Source organism: Oncorhynchus masou, chromosome 14, assembly GCF_036934945.1.
Source record: "Oncorhynchus masou masou isolate Uvic2021 chromosome 14, UVic_Omas_1.1, whole genome shotgun sequence".
Classification (NCBI taxonomy): Eukaryota; Metazoa; Chordata; class Actinopteri; order Salmoniformes; family Salmonidae; genus Oncorhynchus; species Oncorhynchus masou.
In genome coordinates, this window is record NC_088225.1 from 5,723,437 (window position 1) to 5,739,431 (window position 15,995).

Consider the following 15,995-nt stretch of genomic DNA (forward strand, 5'->3'; position numbering starts at 1 on the left):
CTTGGTCGCAAATGTGGTCTTCCAAATGGATTTCTAAAGTTGTGGCAAATTCCATAAGGACAACAAAGTCAAGGTACTGGAGTGGCCATCACAAAACCCTGACCTCAATCCTATAGAACATTTGTGGGCAGAACTGAAAAAGTGTGTGCGAGCAAGGAGGCCTAGAAAACCTGATTCCGTTACACCAGCTCTGTCAGGAGGAATGGGCCAACATTCACCCAACTTATTGTGGGAAGCTGAAACATTTGACCCTGTAACGATTGTCCTCCTCTGACGAGGAGGAGTAGTAGGAAGGATCGGAGGACCAATGCACAGCGTGGTAAGTGTACAGTTTGTTTAATAAGAATAATGAACACTGAACAAAATAATAAACGACAACGTGAAATAACAAAACCGAAACAGATCCGAGTGGAACAAACTCTGACTCGGAAAAAAATCACCCACAACTCAAAAGTGAAACCAGGCTACCTAAGTATGGTTCTCAATCAGGGTCAACGAATGACAGCTGCCTCTGATTGAGAACCATACCAGGCCAAACACAGAAATCCCAAATCATAGAAAAAGGAACATAGACCACCCACCCAACTTACGCTCTGACCATAATAAAACAAAGACATAACAAAAGAACTAAGGTCAGAACGTGACAGACCCAAGCTCAAAAACTGAAATACAATGCTACCAAATACTAATTGAGTGTATGTAAACTTCTGACCCACTGGGAATGTGATGAAAAAAATAAAAGCTGAAATAAATCATTCTCTCTACTATTATTCTGACATTTCACATTTTTCAAAAAAAGTGGTGATCCGAACTGACCTAAGACAGGGAATTTTTATTTGGATTAAATGTCAGGAATTGTGAAAAATGTTGTTTAAATGTATTTGTCTAAGGTGTATGTAGACTTCCAACTTCAACTGTAGATGTTCATTCTCCCCTGTCGTCAGTGATTCTCTCCACAGAACAAAGAGACAGGAGGTAGTTTTGCTTGCCTGTGGTTGACCAATTTATTAACAATTTGGACCAATGAGAATTTGCCATGTAGCTATCAGCCCCGGACTGAAATTCCTCCCAGGTCTCTGACCTATTGATAGTACTCTATTGAGTATTATATTCTTACACCTTGAATCTCTCTACTCAAACCCACTGTGAATTTCTTATTGTTTCTTATATTTAACGAATTTGTACATTTCCTCTGTATAGTGTGTTCTATTTACTTATTGTGTTGTCCTGTTCACTGTTACAATGGTATGCCTCTTGGCCAGGTCATTATTGTAAATGAGAATTGGTATTCGATTGACTTATCTGGTTAAATAAAGGTGAAAAACAAATGATGGGGCCTGGAGTAAGGATTATATGCTGCAGGGAGAGAGGGGGAAGTAAGGCTGTGCACTGCCCAGAAACACAGCCTTTCTCAGGGCTTTCTCACCGGGGGCCTGGGGTAAGGATAATATGCTGCAGGGAAAGAGGGGGAAGTGAGGCAGACAGACAGACAGACAGACAGACAGACAGACAGACAGACAGACAGACAGACAGACATTGGTAATCAACAGACAGACAGACAGACAGACAGACAGACAGACAGACAGACAGACAGACATTTGGTAAACAACAGACAGACAGAGAGACAGACAGACAGACAGACAGACAGACAGACAGACAGACAGACAGACATTGGTAAACAACAGACAGACAGACAGACAGACAGACAGACACAGACAGACAGACAGACAGACAGACAGACAGACAGACAGACAGACAGACAGACAGACAGACAGAGGTAAACAACAAAGACAGACACACACACAGACAGACAAACAGACAGACAGTGGTAAACAGTAAAGACAGACAGACATGGGTAAACAGTAAAGACAGACAGACAGATGTTTGGTGGTCTATTCCTTCTCCTCTCCCTACGGTCTCCCTGTTCCAGACTTCTCCCGCTTCACTGGGCCCTGTGTGTCGATCCGGAACAACCTTTTCCCAGAGTCTAAACCGGTGGGACACGAAGGACCAAACCCCAGGGCGAGGGGGGCAGAGACAGAGTGCACGGCTAAACGACTACACAGCCAAAGTGTTTGCATATGCTATGAGGAGACAGGGAATGTTTCTGTATTAGAGATTATATTAGCGATAGTCTTTCACCGGAGACTTCTACAGACGGTATAGGGATATGTATGCAGCCGACAGACTGACAGACACTTCAGATGGACCAATCAGGGACTGACTAGCCACAAGTGGTGATACCCAGGGCTTAAGGTGTGCCTCGACGCTAATGCAAACAAAATGACACAAGCACAAACGTCCACACACACACACAAGCACACACTATGACACACACATGTCCAAAGGCACAGTGAGCGAGGAAAGTCATTTCACTCCACAGGGAAGAAATAAAATGGGAAAATGGCGAGGCGGCACAAAAATAAAACGCAGATGCGCAAATGCATTCATGTAGAAAATCCCAGCCTTTAATCCAATCCCTCACGCTTTATTAAAACAGAGCGAGAGATAGAGACAGACAGACAGACAGGGACCATGAAGAGACACACACTGACTCACACATGCAGACACACACACAGACACACACATCACAACAACAAGCTTTATCCTAGGCTGTGGAGATAGAAGATCAGAACCATGAAAGAGGTAGAGGCAGTCTCTCTCTCAGTCGCACGCACGCACGCACGCACACACACACATACCACAATAGCATGCTTTCTCAAACTCGAAGACATGAAAAGAGATGCCAAGCAGAAGATAACCAATAGTAAACAGACACAGACTTTACTGTGGTCTGAGCAGCCACACCCTCTAGTGACATCAGGTCAAATGAGACCAAGCCACACCCTCTAGTGACATCAGGTCAATTCAGACCAAGCCACTGTCCCCCCTCCTCCCTCTCTGCCTCACCCCAAATAAAGAGGAGCATGATCTATCCCACCATGCATCTCACCCACGAGTTTGTGGACCTGTCCCACCCTGGCAGACTCTACCTCAAGAGAGCGCTATGTCCCCAACACCCCCTGCCCCTTTTAATTAGCTCTCAAAATATTTTGGGAGGCGCTGGCTGGCTGGTGCTGCCGTCCTTGAGTGGGGCGATGGTCATGCTGATCCTAATTAGAGGGGATTATGGTCTGGCTCCCTCAATAGACGAATAGAGACCATGGTGGCTGGTACTTTATGGGGCAGTGGTGAACAGTAGGTCTGGGAATTGCCAAGGACCTACGGTATGTATTGTGATTCTATATATATTGCAATTCAATACTGCAATTGTACTGCAATTCGATGTTCCAAACATATTGCTCACCTGCTGCAGAGAGACAATAGAGAGCCAATACAAAACTAGTTTTGGAGATAAAAGTGCTCAAAACATGTTGGCTCACCATTTAAAACATTGAAAAGGAATATGGAGAACAAGCTTAAGGATGAGAAACACCAGAGTTTTCAACAAAGAGATTCTATTACAGTACAGATTAAATTCAACAAATCCAATCCAACAAAGTGGATATTTGTCAAACCCGTCATGATTTATGTATCGTAACAGACCCACAACGTCGTTACTGAAGTCCGATTGGGATATATTTGGCTGTTTTTTCTGCATACCATGTAGAAGCTGTCCCTTTTTGGTTTGGAAGAAGTGACTGTTTAATGCTAACTCCCTTTCGTGTAAGCTGGTTAGCATACCTAGCATACAGAAATCACTGTCGTTTTTGAGCTGTAATGCAGTTGACTGGGAACGATGACATGACCCTGTGTTGGGGTTGACATCCATACAAGCATTATACTCAGATATTTACCTCAACACAGTGTGAAAAACACATGTAAACAATAGCCTAAATCATAGCCATTCAGCAGACAATCTTACCGAGAGCAACTTACTGTAGTGAGTGCATTCGTGTCCATAGTTTTTTCCTCCCGTACTCGTCCCCTGTGGGAATTCGAACCCATATCCCTGGCGCTGCAAGCGCCGTGCTCTACCATTCCTTTGATTGGTTGAGTTCGATGGACCTTTTTACCGCATCTATTTCGCAATGATGTCATAAAGGTGGGTGGGGGTGACATGCTAGTTATCTTCAACCTAGGTAACATGTTGGCTGCCCTCTGTGACATCATAGACCACTATGGCACAACAGTCCAATCAAACATTCTGAACACCACAACTCGCCTATCGCTGTAGAGAGTAGTTGCTTTTGAATTTGCTCAGACAGTTCACTGATTGAGAGATGGCTTTGAACTCTATCAGCATTCATTTGTTGGTCCATGTAATCTTGGCATTACAACATCTGGACGGCACGGTTTTTCAGGACACCCTGATGCCCCCCATCGGCATTAGGCAGTGGGCCAGCACGGCTCACATGGACCTGAACACCAGCACCATCAACTTCCATCAACAACCCTGGACTAAACAGAACACCAGCGAGACCACTGGACACAGCTTGTACAAGTGTACCGGAGAGGCTTGTGTTATGGTCAACTTGGAACCCACTGCTACCCGGGTAGCTACAAACAACACTAACCGACTCAGTGGCCTTGTGGTTAGAGTGTCGGCCCTGGGATTGGAAGGTCGGGTGGTTTATCCACGGTCGAGTCCTACCAAAGACTCTGAAAATGGGCATCGATGCCTCTCAGCTTGGCACACATTAAGGAGACGGTTTGGGGTTAAGGCCCTGCGACAGACTTGTGTCCTATCCAGGGGGGATACATCAAGCTGCCTCAAGCTACAGAAACAGGAGATGGGCTCCTGCCTTGTGGGTCATTGTGGCTCGGACAAGGCCACCACCACCCAGACCAGAAACCGTATTGACCAGAAATACAGAGACGTTAGTGCTTTGCGCCAGACAACCAGTGGTTCTACGGCCAGCATCGGAACGCCTCGCACCCGAGTAGCTGAGCTCAGGAGTAGGGAGAGAGCGGGAGCGAGTGAGCTTGTGTGGAAGAAGATGGTGGAAGTGATTAATGGGGCAGAAGAGAGGAGGATAGAGGCTGCAGGCTGCATGGTTCTGGCTCTTGGCTGCTGGTCGTACGGCGTGGGCCTGCTGCTCACCAGCAGTGTCCGAGGACTACTGCAGGTAATGTGATGTGAAGGAAAGATTAGGGGTATGAGGGGGGGGGGGTCTGAGAAAGGCTTTAGGAACAACATTAGACTAGGTCCAAATGGTGACATTTACCCAATGCAGTTATATATACTGCTGACATTTTACTTACTGTACATGCCACTATAAATACTTAAGAAAACACCACAATGTTATCAATTCATTTCACCTTGGAACATGAATGAAAATATGTATTTGTTTAGGTTTATTTTATTTCCACAGATAATGGCTGCATTAGAGCTCCATGGAGATGAACACAAGGAGAGAGGAGCTGAGAGGGAGACAGATGGATGTAAAGATGCACAAACAGCTCCCGTGTGGGTGACACCTCGTGGTTCAACTAAGAAGAGAGCCCGTCGCCGCCGCCGGTCCAACAAAGGGAAACACTGAATAACGTGCCCACACAGGAATAACGTGCCCATACAGGAATAACGTACCCATACAGGAATAACATGCCCATACAGGAATAACGTACCCATACAGGAATAATGTGCCCATACAGGAATAACGTGCCCATACAGGAATAACGTACCCATACAGGAATAACATGCTCATACAGGAATAACGTGCCCTTACAGGAATAACATGCCCATACAGGAATAACGTACCCATACAGGAATAACGTGCCCATACAGGAATAACATGCCCATACAGGAATAACGTGCCCATACAGGAATAACGTGCCCATACAGGAATAACATGCCCATACAGGAATAACGTACCCATACAGGAATAATGTGCCCATTCAGGACATTGTTCATCTGCATTTCAAATAATACAATAGCATATTTTCTAATAAATAATACTTGTTTTCGCATCATGTGTTTCTCAGTTGTTATTTTGTTATAGGAGTAGTTTGAAGAGGTTTGGAAATGACCAGGAAATGACCACAAAAGGACTACGGAATGTAAAAAGTATAGTAGCCATTTAGAATATGTAAAGCAAAATAACACGGAAAGAAATAACACATTTCAGTTGATTTAGAAGACACAGTAGGGGCTTATACATGCTTATAACAACTAACAATGCATTATTCCTGAACGCGCTAAGTAAAGTTGTATCATCAAATACAGCTGAAACTGAAATTAAAGCCTTTTTAGATTCACTGTGGTTGCCCATCACCCTGTGTGTGTGTGTGAGAGAGAGAGAGAGAGAGAGAGAGAGAGAGAGAGAGAGAGAGAGAGAGAGAGAGAGAGAGAGAGAGAGCAGAAAAGCCTGGACCCTCTGTCAGGTCAGTGAGGCAGAGAGGAAGGGTAACACAAGCTGACATGGAGAGGATTCTTTCGGAGGCACACACACAAACGCACACACACTCACACAAACAAACACACACAAAAACACACAGGAATATACATTTACATACTGTAAACCCACATCACGCACCCTTCAACATCCACACAGATTGCAATGATACACACATGTTTGCAATGTGTGTGTGTGTGTGTGTGTGTGTGTGTGTGTGTGTGTGTGTGTGTGTGTGTGTGTGTGTGTGTGTGTGTGTGTGGTGTGTGTGTGTGTGTATGTGTGTGTGTATGTGTGTGTGTACGTGTGTGTGAGCTGAGGCCGTGGGCCTGTGGGAGTCAGCAGAAGGTGAGCACAGATAAGGCTGCATGATTGTGACTGTGTGTCAGAGGGAATCTGCACCGTACACCACACACACTCACACACTCCCTCCCCTTCTCTCTCTCTCTCTCTCTCACCCCATATCTCTCCGCTGCCGGAGCTGTGCCAGGGTGCTGGGGACAAATCCTGTGTGTGTGTCTGAGTCAGACCATGCACTAGCTGACCCAGGTTTTAGACAGTGACGGTCAGTGGCCACGTCAGGCCTCATTCTGCCCATCCTTCTTAAAGACTGACTGGCCACAAGGCACTGGGCTGGGCTCTGCTTGCTGGCTCACTGAAGCAATGAAGCAATCAGGAAAGGGAAAGGAGGACGGTTGGAAGGACTGCAAAGAAGCAGGTCCACATGAGCAACACACCTGCAGGCAGCATGGCTGCATTACTGAGCCGACTATTCCTTGTGTGACTCCAGAGAGCGAAGAGGGAGAGAGGGAAGGTGGAGGGGGAGAGAGAGAGGGGGAGAGGAGAGAGGGAGGTTGAAGGGAGGGTGAGAGGGGAAGGGAGAGACGGGAGGTTGAAGGAAGGGTGAGAGAGAGAGGGGGAGAGGAGAGAGGGAGGTTGAAGGGAGGGTGAGAGGGGAAGGGAGAGACGGGAGGTTGAAGGAAGGGTGAGAGGGGAAGGGAGAGAGGGAGGTTGAAGGGAGGGTGAGAGGGGAAGGGAGAGACGGGAGGTTGAAGGGAGGGTGAGAGGGGAAGGGAGAGAGGGAGGTTGAAGGGAGGGTGAGAGGGGAAGGGAGAGACGGGAGGTTGAAGGGAGGGTGAGAGGGGAAGGGAGAGAGGGAGGTTGAAGGGAGGCTGAGAGGGGAAGGGAGAGATGGGAGAAGAGAGGAGGAGTGGTGGTATGTGTGTATGGCGATCTCTCTGCTTTCCAGATTACTGCTGTTACACTGTGTTTACACACAGCCTTCACAGATGTATACTAACTGCCAAAGCCAGTTATCCGAACGACCTAAGCGGGTAACTATTGACTATTTGTGTACCTTCCTGTAGTGCTGAGTCAGATGTACCATGGTTCCCCAGGCAATCTCAAGGGCGGTCTGGCCCCACTGCTGCCCCCTACAGGGTTGGAGTAGAAACACACTGCACCACCATGCCTACAGCAGCCTGCCAGCAGCCAATCAGGGCCAAATAATCTGTGGCCATGGCAAGCGTTGCCGTGCTCTCCGTTGCTATGTAATTATGTGCTGTTTGTACGAGATTTCTGCACCTGAAGTGGGTCAGACTAGTTTTCATGCGGAGATGTGTGTGTGTGCATGTGTGTGTGTGTGTGTGTGTGCGTGTGTGTGTGAGAGAGAGAGAGAAATAGAGATAGAGTATTCAAGAGTGAGTGATGAGTGTTTGAGAGCAGATTCTCCAGGTTTGTCAGAGTGTTTTCGAGCTGCGTAGGAGGGTCACAAGTAAAGAGAGAGTGGGAGACAGAAAGCACTCACGTCTGAACATGTAGCCAGTTTCACTATATATTCAAATCTACGGGGGAAACCTGCACCTCCACTGCAGCCACTGTTGTAGCTACCCCAGAGCGAGCAGGAACCACAACGATCTAAAATAACCAGCAGTAAATTAGTCAGCCAATTAATGACTTAACTCAGCTTTGTTCTCCTCCCTCGTGTCCAGCCTCAGGCTAGGGAAGACTATATAACACCATGCACACTTCTACACTATACACACTTCCATACACTCTTCTAAACCACACTAGTACTCCTGTACTGAGAGCCATGACACAACACAGCTATACAGGTTGAGCCAGTTTGCTACAGCAGGAAAAATTGTCCTGCAGCAACCGGAAATGTGAATGATTATGTGGATTATAATTCATCAACATTTTTGTAGGGGTTGATTTTTTTTGGGAAAAAGGGTTGATTTTTTTTAAAAAAAAAGAAGGAAAGTCATGTCTGAAAATTCAGTGTGGGAATTACAAACTTCAGAAAACTTTTTAAACCTGAAATACAAAGTCCTCCTGCAACAAGGCGATCAGATTAAGATCCTACATCTGTAGCAGCTCTCCATGTTCACTTGTCGTACTCATTATCACAGCGTCCTCTTAGAGAAGTGTTGAACGTATGATGAAACACGTACAACAGAGTACCGATGCACCTTACTAGGTTATATAATGCAGCTTGATGTGTCATTGGGGGGTAGAACTCATATTCACACTTTGTCACAAGTGTGCACGCCATCATTTCTCTCATCAGCTGGTAAGGGAGTATAGAGGTGAGCCGCCTCAGAGTGTTATAGAAGAGTAGAGTACTGTACACTCACAGAAAACGGTTTTCCATCTTGAATCAAAAACGGTTCTTTGGCTGTGCCCATAGGAGAACCATTTGAATAACCTTTCCACAGGGGGTTATACATAGAACCCAAAAGAGTTCTACCTGGAACCACAAAGGGTTCTACCTGGAACTGAGTTATCCTATGGGGACAGCTGCAGAACCCTTTTGCAAGCCTGTTTTTCTAACAGTGTAGGGGTTAGAATAGGGTACAGCTGCAGAGTAGTGAAAAACGTGGGTGGGATGTCCTACCTGTGTTGCCGTGCTGGACCTTCCCGTTGCTCATCTGTTTGAGTCTCTTCTGGTGAGACTTGCCGTTGTAGTGTATCTGGGCCTGGGCTGGGGAGTTGAGCTGGATGTTACACACGTCACACAGTGTATAACTGCGCTGCTTCCTCTCCCTTTTGGGCCTGCTGTGGTCAGACGAGGGCAGGGCACCCCCAACTGGACCTGGCTGCTCCCCCAGGACTACACCCTCCTCCAGGGGGTCACAGCACACCTCGCTGTCCACAGTCAACCCCATCCCCACTAACCCGCTCCTGTCCTCCTCCATCTCTAACACTGAGGGTGGGCTGAACGGACGCTTCCTTCCTGAGAGAGGAGAGAGGGATGTGTTATTTATGGTGCCGTTAACCTTTCTTTTGACAGGTAACTTGACGGGGAACACATTCTCATTTACTGCGATGACACGGTGAAGAGTTGCAGGGAAGAGGAGAGTGACGAGGGGAGGGGAGGGGAGAGAGAGAACAGAGATGAGGAAAGAGAGGGGAGGAGAAAGAAAAGGGATAGAGGCGAGACAGAACAGAAAGGACGAGAGAGAGAGAAGGTACCGAGAACAGACCAGCGGGGGTAAGAGGTCAGAGGTGAAGGATCAGGGCCAGTGGATTAGAGAGGCAGTGCTCTGTGAGTCTGAGGTGCCCAGTACCACAGTAATATAACGGGGTGTTAGAGCACTGACGTGTGCCATCCCCATATGATATCCCCTGCCCTCCGGGCCTCTGCGCGAAGCCCCCCCTGTTAAAGCCAATAGCCCATAGAAGACGGGGTCGCAAAAAGAACCCTGATTCAGCCGGTTCAGTGTAGGTGCGTGAGGGAACTGATCCTGGGCCTGCCTGAAGTAAAGCCCTGGCTGTCAGTACCCACACACCCTCACAGAGACATACACGGACTATACCAAACATGAAGAACTCCTGCTCTTTCCATGACATAGACTGACCAGGTGAATCCAGGTGAAGGCTATGATCCCTTATTGACGTCTCTTGTTTAATCCACTTCAAAATCAGTGTAGATGAAGGGGAGGAGACAAGTTAAAGAAGGATTTCTAAGCCTTGAGACAATTGAGACATGGATTGTGTGTGTGTGTGCCATTCAGATTGTGAATGAGGAATTCAAAAATATTTAAGTGCCTTTGAACGGGGTATGGTAGTAGGTGACAGGCGCACCGGTTTGAGTGTGTCAAGGACTGCAACGGTGCTGGGTTTTTCACACTCAACAGTTTCCCAGGTGTATCAAGAATGGCGCACCGCCTAACGGACATCCAGCCAGCCTCACACAACTGTAGGAAGCATTGGAGTCAACATGGCATCCATGGTGTGGCCAGCATCCCTGTTGAACCCTTTCAACACCTTGTAGAGTCCATGCCCGGACAAATTCATTCTGCTCTGAGGGCAAAAAGGTGGTGTTCTTAATGTTTTGTCCACTCAGTGTACATCACCCCACACACAGACACTGTACACATGGACAAACAACACACCCACGTGTGCAAACACACTCGCACATACATACAATGACATACTGTACACACAGACACCCATACACACTCACATGAACACTCATTACCTATGGACGACCCAATCCCCTACTAATCATAGATTGTATAACAACATAGGAGGCCGTGCAGATCAGTATGGCACCACTGGGGGGAGACAGAGTGCTACTCTCTGATTCTCTGAGGAGCGTGCTGTGCTATCTATCAATCAAGCAGATTCACTCAGAGTGAATACACGCCTGCTTGCTGTGTTAGCTGATTGATTTGCAAAAAGTAATTAACGTAAGGGAATTTCATATTTTTTTAAACAAATGTTTTACCTTTTAACGTAAATCCAATGGCAGGGTAGAAATGTTGGTTCATTGAATTCACTTTACTTGACAACCCAACCAAATGTAAATCAAAACTAGACGTTGACCTGACTGTGCCCAGTGGGACACATTTTGCATAGTTTTCCTGTAATCCATACACTGTTAAAAATAGCAGGTGTAAACTTAGCACAGGTAGTAAGTATTGGTACAACTGGCCCTGTATGAGTTAAGACCAGTGCAGACCATAGTTACACAAATAGAACACAAACTGTCTTGTGAAGTGTGTGCGAACCCTTCTGGCTTTAGGTTTTTATGATGTTTATGACACTCATTTGAACATCTTGGCCATGTTCTGTTATAATCTCTACCTGGCACAGCCAGAAGAGGACTGGCCACCCCACATAGCCTGGTTCCTCTCTAGGTTTCTTCCTAGGTTTTGGCCTTTCTAGGGAATTTTTCCTAACCACCGTGCTTCTACACCTGCATTGCTTGCTGTTTGGGGTTTTAGGCTGGGTTTCTGTACAGCACTTTGAGATATCAGCTGATGTACGAAGGGCCATATCAATAAATTTGATTTGATTTAATTCTTCACTAACATAAAAAGTACATTCCCAGACAGATGAGTGCTATGTGATTTAACAAGGCTGCCTGAACACATCTCAACACCTCCTGTATATGTGTGTGGGGAGGGGGGGGGGGTTCTCTCCGTCAGACTAGATCCACACAGAGAGAGAAAAGATCTGTGTTTGTTGATATCCTCCCCTCCTACTCTCTCCTGCCATAAATACATGAAAAGGCAGCTCTATAGAATCCCTGTGATGGATTGAGACGTCAACATGTGAAAAGCCCCCTGAAAGCCTTTGCCTATGATTTATTTACGTACTGGATACACACACACACACACACACACACACACACACACACACACACACACACAGTCACCCAAACCTTAGAGACACACACACAGTTAAAACTCTAAAACAGACACACACACACACACAGTCACCCAAACCTTGGAGACACACACGCAGTTAAAACTCTAAAACACACACACCTCCCCCTCCCCTGCTCTTACACACACAATGGTACACACACACACACACACACACACACACACACACACACACACACACACACACACACACACACACACACACACACACACACACACACACACACACACACACACACACACACACACACATTAGAGGAGGTATGAAAGCTGCTATTCACATTGCCATTCTGGGAGCACTCAAAGGCTCCATCAGATGTGTTTTCTCAAACCTCTTTGAGCGCTGCCCATTCCAGGCAGCCAATAAAGACATCTCTGTAGTCCTTATACCACACGACCCAACCACCCCCTGCCAACGACCAAGCATCCCTCACTCCAGCTCATTGAGAAAAAGGACTTCAAAAAGCTATACATTATTCATTCATAAGCACATGGTACAGTAGTCTTTCCCACACCATCTATTCCTGCTAACATAACCATGTAACAAGAATAGGAGCATACAGACAGGTGCCTGAACACTGAACACCTCCAACAGCTGAATGTTAGAGGGCAGCTCTAACCCAATCTGTGGCCCCTGAAAATAACCTACTGGGAGGTGGCCCTCAAGGACCAAAGACATTTGTTTCAGTGTGAGGTATTAGGCGGGAGAGGCCTGAAGATGTTCTTACTGCAGCCCTATGCAGCGTGAGGCTGTAGCGCCTGCTGTGTACAGAGGGATGAATGCTGGCTGAGAGGGGCAGAGAGTGGCAGGGGGAACCCAAGGGGAGAACGGGCAGTGCCAGCCTTGACATGTACCCTGCTTCCGCTTTGTGGCCCCCCCCTCCCCCTGGCACTGGGAGATCATCAATCACGGAGCTGATCTCTCGCTGAATGACCCGGCCTCACCCGGCATAGCGGCTCAGAAATTAAACCTCTACTTACGAGCCTGTCCCTGCTGTCCAGTGAGCCTGAAATACTACCACCCTGGAGAAGGAGGAGCAGCCCTCCCCACATCTAGCCCAAGGCTCCCCTCTCTGGGCATGGAGTGGGGGCAAAGGCCCTTCCTGCCTGGTGCAATCAAAACCCAGCCCCCAAGTAGACCCACACAAACACAGGAGGCATGTCAGCGCCTCTTAAATTACCCTGAGGAGAGCAGAGAGCACGGAGAACATGGTGAACACACACTCCCTACTACAGAACACACGCTCTCACAAATAGAAACGTTTGACCTCCACTTTGCATCTGCATGACTAAGTAGTAAGTAGTATACAATTCAGCAAACATCACAAACAAACACATCCATTCAGACACCGCCAAAAACAACCAGCCAGACACACCCCCTTTGCCCAAAACACTTAGGGTGACCTCAACTGCAAATAAAAACAACAATTCCTGCCTGCAGAGACACACACATGCACCCCCACCACCCTCAGACACGCACCCCACCACCCTCACACACACCTCCCACCCCCTCACACACGCGTCCCCACCCCCACCCCCTCACACACGCATCCCCACCCCCCCTCACACACGCACCCCCACCCCCCTCACACACCCCACCCCCTCACACACGCGCCACCACCCCCACCCCCTCACACACACACCCCCAACCCCCTCACACACGCTTGCATGCAAGAGTCATATCAGCATGAGAAACATGAGATTGTCTCCACATAAGCACCCTGCCACCCCACCTGCCTGTCTCCCATCCTCTACCAGCCATGTCAATAGTTGACATTTAGCATTCACTGCTGCTGGTGTTAGACTAGAGCCAGATAATAACCAGAGACACGTGTGACGTTTAAGGAGGAGATTTAAACAAAGCTGAGTAGGTGACACTGCAGTGGGAAGCAGACTCTTAAAGTGGCAATCAGCAGTTGCTACTTTCATTTTCACGGACTAATAAATGAATGACATGTACCCATTGATTCTTAAAGAACATAACTTATTCATGCGTCACGAGCTTAGTTAAACTGTCGTTACTCCACCAGGACCCAAAATATGAACTTGTTTCACTCCAATGTTTGTAAGCAAAGTAAATGTAAACAAACACTATATAGCCTCAAAACATCATTTTGATATCATGGATGGTCTGTCCTTTCATACAGAGCTCTGTCTATGAGAGTGGTAAAATTTCTCCAGCCCCATCACTCAACTTTTTATTGAAACAGGGAGGCACATTCTCTGTCATTGTTTCAACTACTGATTGCTGCTTTAAGGCCATCACCGTCACACGACCGTCCACATGATCAACTACATTAGCATCTTCAACATCTTTGTGAAACAGTTCACTGTATGCATGCAATGAGACAGAGACAGACAGAGAGAGAGGGAAAGGGACACAGAGAGAGAGAAAGGGACAGAGAGAGAGAGAGAGAGAGAGAGAGAGAGAGAGAGGGAGAGAAAGAACGAACGAGAGAGAGAAAGGCACAGAGAGAGAGAGAGAGAGAGAGAGAGGCACAGAGAGAGAGAGAGAGAGAGGCACAGAGAGAGAGAGAGAGAGAGAAAGAAAGAACGAACAAGAGAGAGAGAGAAAGGCACAGAGAGAGAGAGAGAGAGAGAGAGAGAGAAAGACAGAGGGAGAGAAAGAACGAACGTGAGAGAGAAAGGCACAGAGAGAGAAAAAGACAGAGAGACAGAGGACGAGAAGGAGAGAGAGATTGATAGACAGACTAAAAAGGCAGTGGTATCATTAGGCGTGTTAATCTAGAGACGAAAGAAATGCACAGCTATTTAGGCGAGGTGCTGACTAGCGGAGTGGAACACTTAAAAAATAAAGGAGAGTCGCACACGAGGTGCTCAGATGGAAAAATATTTATGTCCTAGCTGTCTACATCAGGGTATAATGACAAACACTGCGAGGCGACTCATTTATAGAGTGTGAAAAGGGCACACAGATGCCTGTAATCATGGCCGGAATTAACCAATGATATCAGCCAAATTGCATCTGTGATCGTACGCTATCCATTTATGTTTTCTGTATGCTATTTTAATATGAGAATTGGTTCTTGGCTAATTGGTTAATTATCATATTAAAATAGCATACAAAAAACATAAATGGATAGTGTACGATCACAGATACAATTTGGCTACATAACCCTACAATAATTTACAATGGAAAAATCACAAGAATGGCTTCAGATCAAAGTCTACGTTGAGACCGAAGGGAGCAAGGGTCTTTAAGTTAAAGATCCAGGCAGCCCCTCGTTTTTAACAAAACAATTGTCGAGGTCACCCCCTGATGCTCTGTTTCTGATCTCTGTTTACAGATGTCATTTGGCTCAGTGAAAGTCGGGCCGCTCACATTTGCTCAGCCAGTGTGTGTGTGTGTGTCTGTGTTCGTGTGTGTGTGTGTGTATGCACGCTTGTGTGTGTGAAAACTTCCACTCTAATCTGGAAAACAATCTATCTCATTACCCACTTCCACATCATTCACCAATCACAGCCCACTACTTGGATCAACTGAGACACCATGATGATCACCAGCCAGTTAGGGAGAATATCTTGTTACCACCAGACAGGCTGAGGCTCTGTCCCCACTCTCCCCCAGGATCAGTCTCTCTGGCTGGGCCACAGAGCAGGGCACTGTCGCCTAGGTCTGTTGCTGGTGGTGCCTGCTCCTCAGTCAAACTCACACACATGTTCATTAGGAATTCTAACCACGCATGCAGCCAGCCAAGCAGTTACCTTTCTTTCCTCCTCCTCCTCTCTCTCTCGGTCTATTCCTCCCTCGCTCTCTACCTCTCTCAGACTGATAGAGGTCTCCGGCACCGGTATACAAGCCCTCAGGAAAGCTGTGGCTTTTGTGTGCCTTTGTATTTGAGTAGGTTTTAAACTGGATGTGAGTGTGTGTGTGTGTCAGAGGAGGCTGGTGGGGGGAGCTATAGGAGGATGGGCTCGTTGTAAAAGGCTGGAATGGAATTGATGGAATGGTATCATACTCGTC

General features: G+C 47.0%; 1 protein-coding gene across 1 annotated transcript in view; it reads right to left on the reverse strand.

Annotated features, from left to right (window-relative positions):
* The window catches only part of LOC135554034 (zinc finger protein 385C-like), a 136,618-nt gene extending 127,059 nt beyond the window's left edge, over positions 1-9,559 (reverse strand). Inside the window, exon 1 of the mRNA XM_064986033.1 lies at positions 9,232-9,559. Within this exon, the coding sequence (XP_064842105.1) occupies positions 9,232-9,532 (301 nt within the window). The 5' untranslated portion in view covers positions 9,533-9,559. The remainder of the gene's footprint in view (positions 1-9,231) is intronic.
* Positions 9,560-15,995: the final 6,436 nt, after the last annotated feature.